At 40.2% G+C, this 18257-nt stretch overlaps 2 protein-coding genes across 2 annotated transcripts; both read right to left on the bottom strand.

Moving 5' to 3' along the window:
* Nucleotides 1-359: 359 nt before the first annotated feature.
* LOC138784139 (histamine H3 receptor-like) lies at nt 360-6401 on the bottom strand. The gene is made up of 3 exons (XM_069959653.1): nt 6164-6401; nt 2106-2272; nt 360-1103 (listed from the first exon to the last, which is right to left on the bottom strand). The coding sequence occupies exons 1-3, from the start codon at nt 6399-6401 to the stop codon at nt 360-362; spliced, it is 1149 nt and encodes a 382-aa protein (XP_069815754.1).
* Nucleotides 6402-14126: 7725 nt separating this feature from the next.
* LOC138784138 (histamine H3 receptor-like) lies at nt 14127-18257 on the bottom strand. Its single transcript, XM_069959652.1, has 3 exons — nt 18020-18257; nt 15491-15657; nt 14127-14828 (listed from the first exon to the last, which is right to left on the bottom strand). The coding sequence occupies exons 1-3, from the start codon at nt 18255-18257 to the stop codon at nt 14127-14129; spliced, it is 1107 nt and encodes a 368-aa protein (XP_069815753.1).

Genomic DNA, 18257 nt, shown 5'->3' with positions numbered 1-18257 from the left:
ACATTATACATTTTGACAGTACATTATATGGCCATCCTGGTCACGTGACACTGATATGAGAGACAAAAAACTTTTTTGTGGATGTATGCCCCAGTCACCAAAATTAGCAGAGTGTGACGTAAAAGGGGTGTTCCTTTTCATACTTTCTGATTAGTTGCGGTCTTGCCTCTTGGATCCCGTCTGATCATGAGAATGAAGGAGACCCGGCACTGGAGTACAGATGCTGTCCCTTTCAGTGCTTCTCTCCTGCAGAGTGTCTTTCATCCTCCTGGCTTAACAAGTAAGGGTAGCTCCAAAGCTTAGCTTACTTAGAGGAATAGACAAATATAACAAGACATAAAATGCTTTTATTATACTACCTATTTCCTGAAACATATTTGTAAGAGTAAACTAAAGGCTTTTCTAAAACTTTTATGACACAATGGATATATTATAGGGTTAATTGTAGAATTAAAATACAATATATAGACTGTGATGTCATACCAATAATGGGGAGCACAGTTGTTTTGGCAGGCCCTGTCAATGGGGACCAGAAAAGTATAGGGAGCCCAGCAGACAGCAAAAACAGAAACCAGGATTGCTAGAGATTTTGCTACTTTTTTGTCCCTGGAGAGTTTAATGACATGGATTGTATCGGGAACATTGTCCATCTGGGAGGTGGATGAGGCCATTGGTCCTTGTGGTAGCGATTGCTCAAATCTCCTTCTTACTTGTAAAGTGATATTCTTTACGTGAGTAGATGGCAGCATTGGATTAGATGCTATGATGAATGGTTTCACATCTCTCATCTTTCCCCCCAATGTATCACAAGCAGAATGTTGCCTTCTCTTCCTGCTCCGCTTAGTGATGCTCCAGTAAATGCTCACATTGAAAAATGATATACTTATTAATGGAAGAAAAAAATCAAAGACTGATGTTGTTAAGTGAAAGTACCAGGCGTTAAAGAACCCAGCCATACACACATCCTCTTCTATGTGACTGTCACCAAAGGCACTTTCCCAAAAGAGGATGGATGGGCTGTAGAGAAGGAAAGATACTACCCAGACTGCCATCATCTTGATAAAAGTCACACTATACCTCTTTTGAAGAGAGTGATAATGTACCTGTAAAGAAGGAGTTGTATGTTATGTTTATCATAGAAGTGATGATACAACCCATTTTATATATAGTCACTGGTGCAAGGAACCAGTATGGGAGCCATTCCGATGGAGCAGCTCTCCAACTGGATTTAGAGGGGGTCCCCATCTTATATTTCCTTAGCCCATAATAGGGCATATAGACAAGGTCTGTGTTAATGAGTCTTCTTTGCCATCTACACTGAATGGAATGAAGGGTATCATATCTCTTTTTTAGATACTTAATTGATCTCAGCAGTGGAAGACAACACAGACATATTGAATGGCACTTATTTCAATGGATAACATGACATGGCTTGTTTTCCCTACAGTGCTGGGAAACAACCAAAACATTGGGTGCTTTCAATAGTGAGAAACCCTGAACATTAAAATCTGTATGGACGACCTGTAAATTATAACAGATTAAATTATTGTGGAAATCCCATTAAATTCATCCTTAGAAGGCATAAATAATACATTACATAGATATGCCAAGAAAAGCTTCTATGCACACATCCATACAGATGAGGGCCCTATAGCTGGAACCCCTGAACATGAGAGCTTACTCGGTGTAGCCATGGTAATACATGGCTACACTGATATTAATAGGAGGTCAGTAAAGCATAGATGTTATTGTTACAATCCCCTTTTACATTAGCATTAATAAAACCTTGTAATATATGCTGCTATTATAAAACTCAAATAACAAAAATATATACAACTCAAAAAAAGTTAGGGAAATATGGCCACGGGGAGAGGTTATTAAGTGCTTGGAATCAATTTCCCCCCTGTGCCTGACGGCTACAGAATTTTATAATTCGCCTTAAAGTAGAAGCATGCAATGGAGATTTCCTAATCTCAAACAATTTATTTAAAAAATATTTTTTTCTAAATCAACTGGTGCCAGGAAGTTATATAGATTTGAAAATTACTTCTAAAGATAGAATATAAAAATATAGAGATAGAAAATAAAGAGTACAAGATACTTACAGCCTGGGTTACAGAAATAAACCTGTCAAAGCTGATTAGAACGATGTTAAGCACTGAGGCTGTGGACATTGTATAGTCAGTGACTAACCACAGTTTACACAGATATTTTCCAAGTCTCCACCTTCTAGACAACATGTATTGTACATATACAGGTACATTAAAAGCACCTGAAAAGAAATAGACACAATCATCTCTAGTGAACCAAGTCACCATTGTACATCCCCTAAAAATGTACACATATGATTGGTGGCCCGAAACCTATTTTACTCCAGATAGGTCGCTGTTTCCTAAAATCTTTTTTTTTTTTTTTTCAGTTTATTTGGAAAGTATACATATATACATGAAATCATGGAAACAATCCAAGCCAAATAGAAATTATGCTGTATGGCATACATGCATTTTATACAGTAGATAGAAAATGTGCCATATACAGTATTCATTGTCCCCCATATAGTAATTATTTCTCCTGCTGTGCCCCATAGAGTAACAATGTCCCCTGCATTGTCCTCCATATTATATATAATTATATCTCCTGCTGTGTCCTCCATATCGTAATAATGTCCCCCTGCATTGTCCCCTATATAGTAATAATGTCTCCTGCTGTGCCCTCCATATAGTAATAATGTCCCCTCTATTGTCCCCATGTACTAATAATGTCCCCTTGCATTGTCCCCATATAGTAATTATGTCTCCTGCTGTGCCCTCCATATATTAATAATGTCCCCTGCATTGTTTCCCATATACTAATAATGTCCCCCTGCATTGTCCCCCATATAGTAATAATGTTTTCTTCTGTGTCCTCCATATAGTAATAATGTCCACTGCATTGTCCCCCATATAGTAATAATGTCCCCTGCATTGTCCCCATATAGTAATAATGTCCCCTGTGCCCTCCATATAGTAATAATGTACCCTTGCAATGTCCCCCATATACTAATAATGTTCACTTGCATTGTCCCCCATATAGTAAAAATGTCTCCTGCTCTGTCCTCCATATAGTAATAATTTCCCCCTGCATTGTCCCCATATACTAATAATGTGTCCCTGCATTGTCCCCATATAGTAATAATGCCTCTGCTGTGCCCTCTATATAGTAATATTGTCCCCATATAGTAATAATGCCCCCTGCTGTGTCCTCTATATAGTAATAATGTCCCCCTGCAATGTCCCCCATATAGTAATAATGTATCCCTGCAATGTCGCCCATATAGTAAAAATGTCCCCTGCATTGTCCCCCATATACTAATAATGTCCCCGGCTCTGCCCTCCATATAGTAATAATGTACCCCTCCCTTATATAGTAATAATGTCTGTCTGCAATGTCCCCCATAAAGTATTAATGTCCCCCTGCAATGTCCCCCATATAGTTATAACGTCCCTCTGCAATGTCCCCCATATAGTAATAATGTTCCCTGCAATGTCCCTAATATAGTAATAATGTCCCCTGTGCCCCCATATAGTAATAATGTCCCCCTGCAATGTCCCATATACTAATAATAATGTCCCTCTGCATTGTCCCCCATATACTAATAATATGTCCCTGCATTGTCCCCCATATAGTAATAATGCTCCCTGCTGGGCCCTCTATATAGTAATAATGTTCCCCTGTAATGTCTCCCATATAGTAATAATGTTCCCCTGCATTGTCCTCCATACAGTAATAATGTCCCCCTGTACTGTCCCTCATATAGTAATAATGTCCCCCTGCATTGTCCCCATATAGTAATAATGTCCCCCTGCATTGCTCCAAAAAAAAAAAAAAAAACTATACTCACCTAATACCAGTGTTGGACTGGGCCACTGGAGGTCCAGAGGATCCTCTGGTGGGCCCCTCCCCCACTCCCACTGATGGTCCAGCAACTGGGACCGGACGCTGCGGCAGCTGTCAGTTCTTCAGCAGCCCTGTGCTGGTGGCAGAGGATACCTGAACTCCAGCTCCAGCAAAACCATGTCCCGGGTATCACCCGGAAAGCTCCGCCCCTGTTGCTGCGGCAGAGCAGCGAGAGGAGTGCCTGGGGGACTAGAGGAACCATACTGGTGAGGTAAGTATAACTTTTTTTTGTTTTAAATACAGTTGAAGGGACAAGAGGATGCTGAAGGGGGTACTGGTATGATGATGAAGGGACAGGAGGAGGATGAAGGGGGAAGTAGTATGATGATGAAGGGCATGAAGATGAGAGGGGTAGTTCTATGATGATGGAAGGGTAGAAGGATGAAGGGGGTAGTAGTATGATGATGGAGTGGCAGGAGGATGAGAGGGGTATTTCTATGATGATTGAAGGGTAGGAGGATGAAGGGGGTAGTAGTATGATGATAAAGGGGGAAGGAGGATTAGAGGGGTAGTACTATGATGATGGAAGGGCAGGAGGATGAAGGGGTAGTATGATGATGGTAGGGCAGGAGGATGAAGGGGGAAGTAGTATGATGATAGAGGGGAAGGAGGATTAGAGGGGTAGTACTATGATGATGGAGGGGCAGGAGAATGATGAAGGAGGCAGTAGTATGGTGATGAGGGGCAAAAGTATGGGAGGGGAACTACTATGATGATGAAAGGGCAGGAGGATGAAGGGGGTAGTAATATGATGGGGTAGGAGGATGATGGAGGGGTAGTATTATGATGGAGGGGCAGGAAGATGAAGGGGATAGTAGTATGATGATAAAGGGAGTAGTATTATGATGAAGGCATAGAAGGATGAATGGGTAGTAGTATGATGATGAAGGGGTAGTAGTATGATCTTGGAGGGGCAGGAGGATGAAGGGGGTAGTAGTATGATGATAAAGGGGGTAGTATTATGATGAAGGGGTAGAAGGATGAATGGGTAGTAGTATGATGATGAAGGGGTAGTAGTATGATCTTGGAGGTGCAGGAGGATGAAGGAGGTAGTAGTATGATGATAGTGGGCAGGAGGATGAAGGCGTACTAGTATGATGATGGAGGATGAAGGGGGTAATAAAATGATTATATGGGGTGCAGCTGCATCATATGGGCACAAACTACCAGTATGTACAGTCAGTCAGTAGAGTGCTATCTCTGAGCCACAGCCTGCTCTGAATGCGGGATAAGGGAGTTGTCGCAGATCCAGATGAATCCAGAATAGGGCCCGGTCAGTATGTCGCTTTATACCAATTCTTCTTTGGTGGGCCCCAAGGATCATTTTCTCTGGTGGGCCCTAGGTATCCCAGTTCGACACTTCCTCTCTTCTAGCCTCTTCAGCCGGTCAGTCACCGGAGGGATCCCCCAACAGGTGATGACGTCGCTGCACCTGCTGGGGGATCCCTCCGGCGACTGTCCGGAGGGATTCCATGAGTGCGCAGGGGCCAGGCGCTGTTGGGCACCACCAGACTTCCCCTAGATGTCGGCGCCCCGTTCGGTGGCCCGGTCCGCCCTGTCGTAGAAACAGCCCTGGCGGGAACCCAACGGCGGTTCAAAGAAAAGCCTGTGGTATCGGCATCCCTGCACCAGCGCTGGTCTCTTCATGTAAAATACACAAAGTGATGTACCTAGTGGTATATTTGCTTTAACCAGATACTGAAAAATATTACAGACTTAATCGATGCATCTAAAGGTTGTCTGCAACTGTATCCTTACTAAACTGTTCATCTCCTGTTGTGTAGATAAAATTGGCTATTTACTATACTCATAGATAATTGCCTTAAAAAATTTCTAAGGGCATGTTTACATGGGGATTATTAGTGTGGTTTATGACATAGAAACTGCACCAATTTCCATGTAAAAAAAAGACAAACATTGACCTCAATAGGTGATGGTGAACCAAATAATAAAGAAGCAGCATGTTTCTACACAGTTCTGCTCTGAAGCTCCAATTAAAATTATAGCTGCAAGACAGTGACTTGCAATAGCACTTGTTCTATATAAGTTTTAACAAGTTTTTATATAGGTTAAAATAATATTGTCACATTTTATGTAAGCTGCTACATTGTTTGGAACCAAACTCCCAGCTGTAAAAGGCTGTGTAGACATATTCAGCCTATAGAATAAACGAGAAGAACTTTTCATACTGTGCTGCAATGTCACAATTAAAGAAAGAGACACTTACCAATAACAAAATCACAGATCGCTAAATTCAGGAGAAAGAAGTTGCTCTGAGTTCTAAGCCTCTTGTCTACAATAAATGCTGCCATAACCAGAGTGTTACCAATGATGGTTAGAGAAATGAATACAGACAATATAATCACTATAAGGGCTTTCATGGCTGGTGAATATTGGATCTCAGCATCATCAGTCTCATTGAGAATTAGTATATAAGTCTCATTATGTAAATAATCATATAGCATTCTGAGTGATCAGAAACTGTGAGTTATGTATACACCAGAAGAGGCACATTCAGGGCTAGCATACATCCTGTCACCCTCGCACACCACAGTTACATCTCTCACCTTTTATACCATCTCTATTACCATAGGAATCCCCACAGACTATTGTAATTTACCCTTTCCCTATTGTATACTAATTCATACTTGGTCACAGCCACATTATAATGATTGGCAGCAAAGATCCAAGTATTACATTTTAAACCTTTCCCTATAATTTATGTTTTTTATTTTTTATTTTTTGTCTTCGATACTAAGAACTATAACATTTTCTTTTCCACCAAGAGGTTTTATTAGAAATTGTGATTTACCATTAAATGGGTTGGCCACTTTATAGTATAATTGTTCAGTATACAGTATTAGTAGGTGTACTCACTGCACTTACTGACAGCAGCTCCCTGTGTACCTCATATAGCTAATATCAGACTCCCCTCCTCCAGGCTGTGCTGGCCCTGCTCTGTGGTGTCCATAAAATGGCCAACATGGAGGAGCATGTGACTATGCCCCCTCCCCAGTGTCCACCACTGAGCCTGTATGTGTCTATGGAGGACACAGGGGGCGGGGCATGGTCACATGCTCCTCCATGTCGGCTATCTTATGGACAGAAACAAAACAGAGCAGGGCAGCACAGCCTGGAGGACGGTTGTCTGATTTTACCTGTATGAGGTATACAAGGAGCTGCTGTCGGTATATACAGTGAGTACAATTACTAATACTGTACACTGACCTATTTTACTATAAAGTGACCAACCCCTTTAAGTACACGTCTTATAAAAATGTATTTTGTGTATTTACAAGTAAATACAAGAAACCTTATTACAGAAAATACCTCTTTACTTATCAGGCTCCAAAAAAAATAAAATAAGAAAATAAAAAATAAATCATCATTCACTCTGGAAAACTACTCTGCCTCAAGAGTCTCAAGTCTCAGTACTGCTCTATAGTGTCTTCTATGTTGCTATTGCTTTTATGGATGTGCTATAGCGATAGAGGGGAGTAGGGTGTGTGTGTGTGTGTGTGTGTGTGTGTGTGTGTGTGTGTAAATTATAAACTGGCCAGACTTATTCTTTTTTTTTTTAATCAGATAATTTTTTATTAACACTTTCATTGCAGTATAGACAGGCATATAAGACATATCAGACACATACTTCAATGCATTGTACATTGACGAATACAAATAGTAGGGGTACAGTTGGTATCCAATACAAGGTATACCCAGAGGGCATACTGCTTGGGAAAACTAAATGAAAATGCAACTGTGTATGTGTTATTAATGGAGCACTGTAGTCCCTCAAGTTACAATATTAATTGCTTCCAGGATGACCATTATATGTTGAAATTATTCTTTATCTTGAATCCAAAACTCAATGGAAAACTGGTATTTAGTTCTAAAGCCCCCAAAATATCATCCCAAAATAATCCCCAAAAATTAAGACATAAAAAAAAATAAGCAGATAACTAATATGGATAAAACAAGTCCTTACATACAATAGTCAGAAAGAGCTACTGGAGACTGTAAATTACTTTCTATGTAGAGGACTGGAGCATTTCAGGATCCTGTACATATCACACAGGGTCCCAGAAAAATAAAATGAGGCTGCCCTCACCTGGTGCCTAAAGGTCATCCTGGCAAAGGTCAAGAGCAGCACAGGACATGTAGTATCACACTGTACTGTAGAGAGGGAATTCTAGACAGCCAATCGCTGCATGCACTCCAGTAATACTGGGGTTTTATCAGTAAAATGGCCAGTTTCATTGGTCGGTCATCCAGTTTTTTACACGTGCCGCAGATCCTGACTGTAGCTTTGTAACCTGAGGCCATTGTAAGTTAAGGGACCACTGGACATTGATGTAAATTTCAGACTGTATGAATTAGCCATATCATACAATTAAGGTTTGGCACACCAGTATGCATCAGATCAGTCTTTATTAGTTGGCCACATCAGAAAACATCTACATGTAATGTTACAATTTGTGACATTGTGGATTTGAACCTTTTTATAAGGCTTAGTATTGCGGACGTCAAAACAAGACCCGAGTGTCACAGCTACATTAGAGTGCTTGCATTTATTTTTATTGCATGTATTTGGTGGCAAGGCACCAGTGGAATCACAGAAATCATCTTTTTGAGACATTGGTGCCAGATTTGTATATATGTTAGGTAAGCATACTAAAGGGGTTGTCAGGCAAATTTAAAAGAAAAACCTGTCATTATTTCCCATTATTTCAACAAAATGCCAAGTCCACATTTTTTAGAATAACTTGGTCTTTATTTCAACACAAGGAAGTGACTGTTCAGTCAATCATTAGCTCATACCGATCCAATCCCAAAGAAGAGTTACTGTAGCACAAGTTGCTCAAATTTTTTATATTTTTGCTATGACAGTAAGTAGAGATGAGGGAGCCGGCCATGGTTCAGGTCTGTACGTACCTGAACTGTTGGCTTCTAATTCCCGCTGTCTGCCTGCTCCATGGAGAGGGTGGACACAGCCTGAGGACTGCCTGGAAAACTGGGATACAGCCTATGACCTATGGCTGTATACCAGTTTTCCAGGCGGTCCTCAGGCTGTATCCACCCTCTCCACGGACTGGGCAGACAACGAGAATAAGAAGCTTTGTACGACCTGAACCTCGGCCAGCTCACTCATCTCTAATAGTAAGGTGGCTATTAGAGTAATGTGTAATTTTCAACTTGCTACATAACCACAGACCGGTTAGAATGTCTATCTTTACCCTTGTGAGTTGCTGAAAGCACATACAGTGGGCACATGGGGTTTAGAACTGGACCATGAAGCAATGATCTGAATCACATTTAGTTTTACATCATGCAGATGGCAGTGTGCTTTTCTATAGCTTACTTGGGGAAGAGATGGGAAATCCTTCCTACAGATATTATTATGAAACATCCCATCTACCTAGTCATTGCTGAAAACCAAGTACACCTCTTTATGACAAAAGGATTCCCTAATGGCAGTGGTCTCTTTCAGCAGGATAATGTGGCCTGCCAAACTGTAAAAAGTGTTAAGGAATAGTTAGGAACATGACAGAGAATTCAATCTGTTGTCTTGGCCTCCTAGTTCCCGAGATATCAGTCCAACCTAGCGTCTAATGCTGGATAAACCATCCAAGGAGGCCTCACTCCATGACTTACAGGATCTACTGCTCATGTGTTGCTGCCAGATACCACAGGTCTTGTGGAGACTTGATGGGTCAGGACTGTTTTGTTGACATGTAGGGAACCTATTCATTATTATGCAGGTAGTTTAATGTAATGGCTGGTCAGTGTACGCCTATATGGAAGATGAGGGCAGTTGACAGATAAACCTGACAGAAAGCCTGTCAAGTTTGTTTCCAGCGCTCTGTCACTTATGGAAAAGTGTACAGTGAGTTTAAAACACTTTCACTGTGGGAGACAAGTCACAGATATTCATCAGAGGCCACTGGACCCACCCACTAATGATTGACAAGTTCATTCCTATCTCTTTGCATTGGGGGAAACCTGCCAATCATCAGTGGGCCCAATGGCAGCTAATGAATATTGGTGACTCCTTTACCGCAGCGCCTTACTTTTCAGTGTAAGTTCTTCTGTACACTTTATAAACAAGAAAGTGCTAAGGACAGCATGTCTGTCACTATCAATGTCCGGTGTCATTGTTACCAATACAGGCAGTGGTATGTTTAATGCTTAAATAAAGGAATGAAGCTATCATAACATTCAGAAGAAAGGTGTAAAATCTCTCTCAGTGACTGTGTACGGTGGAGGCTCCCTTACATTTAGGCCGTGTTATTTCCTGTTCCTGTGTCACCAGAGATAATATAGAATACAGCCAGGCTGGATCCCATAGACCCCAGTTGACAGCCCAGATTAAATGGAAGTTAGGCCTTGTTTGTTGGGGCTATTTCAGTTAAGGGGAAATGGCTCTGGGCCTTATTTACTGAAATAAAAAAGACATGTTGCGTTTCTGACAAAACTGATTTTTGTTTGTCATCTAGGAAACAATTCTTCCTCCAGCTGCTCTGGTTTTTCTTGCAGCTCATATAATGATCGTTGTAAATATGTATCATCCTATGTGAATGAAGACATAACTGAGCGGTAATGTTTTACAAAAGTAATAAAATATACATAATAACCCCATGCAATGTACATGTGGTTTGTTCAATCCCAGGCACTTAGGACAGATTTTCATTTCCAGGAATGAGTGCAGCAAATCTGCCATGTGTGAGCTTATCCTTATACTGATGTTTTTAAAACTAGACTTAGAGGCATTGTTCTATTATTAACATGTACGTCTTATACACAGGAGACTGGTCTGATTGCTGGGATATCCTGATCTTGAGCATGGAATAAAGTGGTTGCACTTGTTCACTCCACTCATTGTCCATTTATTGTCTATGGCAGCTGCTGGAGATAGTTGAGCACTGTATTCCAACAACTTTCATAGACAAGTAATGAAGCAACCTTGCTTATGCACAACCACCCCTCATTTTGATTCAAAACCCTCAATCGTACCTTTTAAATGTTTTTTTTTTTATTTAGGCACACATATGAATGCAGTGTCTGTTTGGCTCTTGAGCAGTAAGACATGCAACCTCTATGTACTGTACTGCCATACAAGCTTGGTTAGATTTAGAGGGTAAGGAGATACTGGGGACTTGGGAGTGCCTACACACATATGGAGTCTGATAGAGCAAGCCAAAATTATTACTTGCTTTTATTTCAAATAACGACCGATAGAGATTATAATTTGTGTACAAAGCTAAAATATACCATATATAAGCTGCAGGAAATAAATATAACTTTACTAGATAATAATCTAAAAATTAAATAATTTCTAGTGCCAAGAAATTATTAAAGATAGATAGATAGATAGATAGATAGATAGATAGATAGATAGATAGATAGAGTATTAGGGAAAGCATTGAATGGTTAAATATTTTACAGTAGTGCCACAGGAGAAAACCATGTAACTACATATAAATGGTGCCATCCGGGAATAGATTTCTTTCTCCTTTCCATGTCCCCAATCACAGAAAATTGCATTATAAACAAATTACCAATAATGACAGATGTGTTAGGGGAGCAGCCATCCTGCATAATGTCCTTAGAAGAGAAGGGATGTTAACTCCTGTCCCAATGCAGTCTGTGTTCCCAGTATCTAAAGTTACTGTATTTTGAGCAAGTAGTCATTTTCTCAATAAATATCTAAAGAGAAACCTCCCATATAATAACAATATGTGCCATCTATTGCCAAACAAACAGGAGAAGTTCTATACATAACTTTATAAATGGAGGAAGGTAGTATAACAGGTCTAACCTGTTATACATGTGTACCAATAGAATTATTGGATGATATATGTGGTACAATATTGGGATTTCTTAGCTGTGCCCTCTTTAAGGCTACAAAAAGTTTTTTTTTTTTAAATAACAGTTTAGTATAAATAATAGGTAGAGCTCCAGTTAGCGTGACAAAGCTAACTCCAATAATACACTAATATGTGACAACAAACATAGTAATAACAATAGTAAAGTGCATCGGTACAGACCACAGCCGCAAACTACAATATAAATATTTATATATATATATATATATATATATATATATATATATATATATATATATATAAATATATATATATATCTCAAACATGGTGTAAAGTGAAATTGGCTCAGTTGCCCTTAGCAACCAATCAGATTCCACCTTTCATTCCTCACAGACTCTTTGGAAAATAAAAGGTGGAATCTGATTGGTTGCTAGGGGCAACTGAGCCTGTTTCACTTTACACCATGTTTGATAAATCTCCTTCATTGTGTGTATATGTACATATATACATATTTTACAGGAAAGCAGCACCTCCAACCATAGGTATAACAAATGCGGGTGCCAGTGTATAGGGCCCAGATCACGAGTCCAACCATTACAGAAATCCAGTTCTGCAGCACATCATGAGTTCAATTCAAGTCTAAGGCTATGTTGCCACAAAGTTTTTTCTTGTCCGTTTATAATTTTTAAAATGACATCCGTTATTTTGAGGATTGGTTCGCCTATCAGTGCAATAACAGCTGCTGGTACATTATTCTAGAATTGGCCATTGGGTGTGTCTTTAATTGGAAATTCCATTGAATTTAATAGTAAAAACAGAAAAAAGACAGAGAAAAAAGAAAAACTGTGTGTAAACAACTAAAAAATAACGGCAGTTGTTTACAAAAGACGTCCCAAAATAATTGACATGATCATCATTTTGACGTCCACACAGATAACGTCCATCATTTTATATACCATGTGCATTGGATGCCCGTCATTCCACTGACTTCAATGCATTGCAGTCAGTCAAATCGCGGACGTCTTTAACAGACTTTTTTTCAAATAGAAAAAGCGGACGCCTTTTCTCTTTTTTTGACCTTGTGTGAACAAAGACTAACAGTGATTTATTAGTGTATCGAAAAAAAACTATACATGCAACTATGATGCTATGTTTTGGTCGCATTATGGTTGAATATATTGTTTTTAGGATGCACTAATAAATCACTGTTGGACTTGAATTGAACTGATGGTGTGCTGCGGAAGTGGATTTATAATATATATATATTTCACTGTGACTATAGGTGTCGCTAGGGTTTCAGCTCAGGGGTGGTGAGTAAGGGCCCTATTCCACAGTAACGATAATCGGCCGGATCGGCCCCATTTGGCCCGATTTGGCTGATTATCATTCGGTGAAATAGAGAGAACGATCAGCCGATGATCGTGTCATCGGCTGATCGTTCATTTAGGGCCAGACCTAAAATCATCGTTCCCCCACCGCGCATCGCTACGGTTGAATAGCGGTGCGCGGCGGGCAAGCAGCAGCATCATACATTACCTGTCCAGGCTTCTTCTCCGCCGCTGTCTTCATCCCCGGGTCCCGCGCGCTCTATCTTCAGAATGGCCGGTCAGCTGACGGAGCGCTCAGCCAATCACAGGCCGGGACTGCCGCGAGTGTGGCCTGTCAGCTGACCGGCCATTCTGAAGATAGAGCGCGCGGGACCCGGGGATGAAGACAGCGCGGAGAAGAAGCCTGGACAGGTAATGTATGATGCTGCAAGGGCTGCAAGGACATCGGTAACGATGTCCTTGCAGCCCTCGCTCAACGATTATCGGGCTGTGGAATAGGCCCAGTAAACGAGCGGCGATTTAGCAGATCGCCACTCGTTTACATCGTTGATCGGGCCCTCCTCGGCCCGTGGAATAGGACCCTAAGTCTGAGGAAATTAAGGTCGGAAATTGCCAAATCCAGCAAGTTACACAATATGCATGACTTCCATTGACTTTAAATAGAGTTGCGCAAACGGCCTAGCTCATGAGCTGTGAAATGCAAATCTTAGTAAATTACCCCATAGCCATTAGCCCTACAGATATTTGAATAAAATATGTTTCTTTTTACATAGAAGAAAATGCCTTCAGTTTATGACTAGTTGGATTTCTACCTCTGGAACCCCCTTTGATCAAGGGAATGAAGAAGACCCCAATTATCCTAGTGATATCTTCTAGAAATGGTACTTGGAGAGGAGTGGCAATATTTCTGCTAGAAAGCAGCAGATGTGTTTTGAACCCCATTCAACCTCTTAAAATGGTTAATGGTTAGTTGATAAGTTTCTATCCATTCCTCAGTATTATAAAGTGTCTAGATATAATAAGAGATTACATGCTTTTGTTATACTTTCCATTTCCTCAGACATATTTGAAAGAGTAAGCTAAAGGCTTTTCTAAAACTTTTATGACACAATGGATATATTATAGGGTTAAGTGTAGAATTAAAGTACAATATATAGACTGTGATGTCATACCAATAATGGGGAGCACAGTTGTTTTGGCACGCCGTGTCTATGGTGACTAGAAAAATATAGGGAGCCCAGCAGACAGCAAAAACAGAAACCAGGATTGCTAGAGATTTAGCTACTTTTTTGTCCCTGGAGAGTTTAATGACATGGATTGTATTGGGAATGTTGTCCATCTGGGAGGTGGAAAACTCCATTGGCCCTTGTTGTTGGGATTTCTCAAATCTCCTTCTTACTTGTAAAGTGATATTCGCATCTCTTGTCTTTCCCCCCAATGTATCACAAGCAGAATGTTGCCTTCTCTTCCTGCTCCGTTTCGTGATGCTCCAGTAGATGCTGACGTTAAAAAATGATATACTTATTAATGGAAGAAAAAAATCAACCACTGATGTTCCTAAGTGAAAGTACCAGGCGTTAAAGAACCCAGCCATACACACATCCTCTTCTATGTGACTGTCACCAAAGGCACTTTCCCAAAAGAGGATGGATGGGCTGTAGAGAAGGAAAGATATTACCCAGACTATCGCCATCTGTAGGAAAGTCAGGCTGCGCCTCTTCTGAAGAGAGTGATAATGTACCTGTAAAAAGGAGTCATATATATTTTTCAGACAAGTGATGACCACTTTTACGGTATTTAATTGATGCTAAAAGTGTTTCATTTTGTTATCAGGAAACTCACTTAAAGAGGTTCAAATATCAGATACAACCCTGGGTATGTGCTGGGTATGTGATTGGTGCAGGATGGACTTAATTATGTGTTGCTGTAATTATACCAGCTCTGTTGTTCTCTCATGGCTCTAAACATATTGGTTGTCCTGTCATCCTTACAATGATTGTTATAGTTTCTTTATGTACATGTTTGTGGGGTTGCACTAACAGGCCTCAACCCCAGACATACATCTATGTGATCTATGTGACTTTGCAGAAAGGGGTTAATTGATCTTAACAGTGGAACACAACAGAGACATAGGGAATGGCACCGATTTCAATGGATGACATGACATGCCTTGTTTTCCTTACAATGCTGGGAAACAACCAAAACATATTGGGTGCTTTTTAACAGCGAGAAACCCTGAAATTAACATCTGACTAGAGGACCTTTAATTTGACAGATGTTAATGCAAGACTTCACCTATATTAATAAATCCTATCCTACTGTATATACAAAATATGGGCAAAAAGAGATGTATATTGAATATAAAAAAATTGAGATGTATAATTAAGAGTACAAGATACTTACAGCCTGGGTTACAGAAATAAACCTGTCAAAGCTGATTAGAACAATGTTAAGCACTGAGGCTGTGGACATTGTATAGTCAGTAACTAACCACAGTTTACACAAATATTTTCCAAGTCTCCACTTTTTAGTCAACATGTATTGTACATATACAGGTACATTAAAAGCACCTGAAAAGTAAAGGAAAAAGACTCAATTATCTCTAGTGAACCAAGTCACCATTGTACTGTATATACCCAAACTAGGGTAGACATAAGTGGTGGCCAGAAACCGATTTTACAGTGTTTACTCCAGATAGATCGCTGTTTCCTAAAAATCTTTTATTTTCACTTGGTTTAGATAATGGAAACAATCCAAACCAAATAGAAATCATGCATTTTATACAGTACACAGAACATGTGCCAAATACAGTATTGACCTGCTGTGCGGCTCCTCCTTGGATCTGCTTTGCAGAGAGAATTTATAGACTAAATTTCTATGTAAATGATGCTTAATTATTGTATAATGAAAAATTCTGCAGCTTTCTGACTTTCTAATTAGACTTTTAATTCTTCTGAATATTGAGGATTTCTGTTTGCTGTCAGTGAGTAAGAACGCTCTTAAAGTGTCACTGTCGTTATAACTTTCAAAATCTAAATCAACAGTAGATGTGATATAAAGCAAGTTTAAAATATACATTCATTATTATTTTCGTGCTGTTATCATGCTGTAAAACAAAGCTGAACTTACCAGAAATCCAGGTCTAGTCTCCTGAAGGCAGATTTTCTGACTTGTGCTGGTGGAAAAAAACAGACTAAACCCAGGAATTCCGGCCAGTACAGAGAGTCACGGCTCAGTGTGTCCATCAGTCACATGACTGCCTTCTCTCTGTGAGATGGCCTGGGATACACAGGACTTCCTGTTTTCTAACTGTTTCCTGAGAAAAAAATTCAGAAAACCGTTGTTTTTCATGATAATTAAAAAAGAACAATGAATGGAAATTGCTAACTTGCTTTATATGACATCTACTGTTGATTTAGAGTTTGAGGCTATGTTCTCACATTGTATGAGACCGGCCGTTCCGTGACCCCGGCCGGGTCACGGAACGGCCAGTGTCTGGCCGGATTATCTCGGGCGGTACTTAAGTACCGGCCAGATGATCCTTCCGGCCGCGGAGCTCTGATTAGCGCGCGCCCGCATCAGAGCTTCCCATAGCACACAATAAAGCAAGCGGCCGGAGCCGCTCGCTTCACTGTGTGCACTGGCAGGTCTTTCTGCGGCCGGAATTCACTGCATTCCGGCCGCAGAAAACTGACCTGTCAGTTTTTTCCGGCGCCATATGGGATCCCGGCCGGAGCGTATACGATGTGTGTACGCTCCGGCCGGGATCCCATTGCACATAAGGCTTTGTTACCGCAAAACTACGGCCGTAGTTCTGCGGCGAGAACTACGGTCGTAGTTTTACGTTGTGTGAACATAGCCTGAAAGTTATAATGATAGTGACACTTTAAGCATCTTTAAATCCAAATGTTCAGTGAATCTAAAGGTCCTATTACATGTGCTAATTGTCGTGTAAAGATTTGTTTTAACAAACCAGTGATAACTAGCGATTTAGTAGCGAACAATTCTTATGTTATTACATTCACCGATTGCTGTTATGAACGATCATTTTTGTGTTGTTATATGGTTGTCAATCATTCCTCAGGACGACACACGCAGCATGCTTTATCTGCTAGATGAACAGATATGCGAACAGTTATTGAACTACCAACAGTGATTTTTCTACATGTTGAAAGACAACGATTGACGACTTTTCATTTGTTATTACACGGACAGATAATCGCACATTTCTGGTTATTATAATGAATTTTCAAACAATAATCACTCCATATAATAGGGCCTTAGGAGATGTCTACAATTGTATCCTGTCTAGATAAACCTTTGCTCATTTATTGTCTTGATGGTATGCTTTTTATATAGGTGTAGATAAAATGTATCTCCACATAGTCTTTGCTGGTTACTATAGCTCAAAGATGCATGGGAATTATTGATGTGGTTTATGATATGAAAACTGCACCAATCTCTAGTTCAAAAAACACATCATTCATTAAAAAAAAAAAGAAGAAAAAAATCTCCCATTGACTTCAATTGGTGTGGGTGAACAAAGAGATGAAAAAGAGACATCACTTCTTTCCACAGGGTTCTGCTCTGAAGCTCCCCTTGAAATTAATAACAGCTGCAGCTCCCCCCCCCCCCCATGCTAACTGCGACCTGCAATAGCTGCAGTGCAGTAATACACAGGGGGGAGATTTTTCCCTCTCTACTCATTTCCTTACTATATTAGGTCTAAGTTCTGAGAAGCATTTGTTCTATATAGGATTTTTAGCCTCTGTGTGTAACAATATAGAGGCATTTTATGTTAACTGATACACTCATTCCAACCAAACTCCCAGCTGTGAGAAGCAGCGGCTATGTAGACATGTTCTGTGCAGCTCAATAGAAGGAACTTTTCGCACTGTGCTGCAATATCGCAATGAAATAAGAGACACTTACCAATAACAAAATCACAGATCGCTAAATTCAGGAGAAAGAAGTTGCTCTGAGTTCTAAGCCTCTTGTCTACAATAAATGCTGCCATAACCAGAGTGTTACCAAGGATGGTGAGAGAAATGAATACAGACAATATAATCACTATAAGGGCTTTCATGGCTGGTGAATATTGGATGTCAGCATCATCAGTCTCATTGAGAATAAGTACATGGGTCCCATTGTATAAATAATCATATAGCAT

This window comes from Dendropsophus ebraccatus, chromosome 2, assembly GCF_027789765.1.
Source record: "Dendropsophus ebraccatus isolate aDenEbr1 chromosome 2, aDenEbr1.pat, whole genome shotgun sequence".
NCBI classification, from domain to species: Eukaryota; Metazoa; Chordata; class Amphibia; order Anura; family Hylidae; genus Dendropsophus; species Dendropsophus ebraccatus.
The sequence above is the reverse complement of the archived record's forward strand: the minus strand, read 5'-3'. Positions and strand labels throughout refer to the sequence as shown.

Bases quoted from the DNA above. Each gene is read 5' to 3' on its own strand.
- LOC138784138 (XM_069959652.1), bottom strand. From the start codon at position 18,257: ATGCTATATGATTATTTATACAATGGGACCCATGTACTTATTCTCAAT. The intron at 15,658-18,019 runs GTAAGTGTCTCT...TTTACTTTTCAG, and splicing joins GATCTGTGATTTTGTTATTG to GTGCTTTTAATGTACCTGTA. The intron at 14,829-15,490 runs GTAAGTATCTTG...TCCTTTTTACAG, and splicing joins TTATTTCTGTAACCCAGGCT to GTACATTATCACTCTCTTCA.
- LOC138784139 (XM_069959653.1), bottom strand. From the start codon at position 6,401: ATGCTATATGATTATTTACATAATGAGACTTATATACTAATTCTCAAT. The intron at 2,273-6,163 runs GTAAGTGTCTCT...ATTTCTTTTCAG, and splicing joins GATCTGTGATTTTGTTATTG to GTGCTTTTAATGTACCTGTA. The intron at 1,104-2,105 runs GTAAGTATCTTG...CCTTCTTTACAG, and splicing joins TTATTTCTGTAACCCAGGCT to GTACATTATCACTCTCTTCA.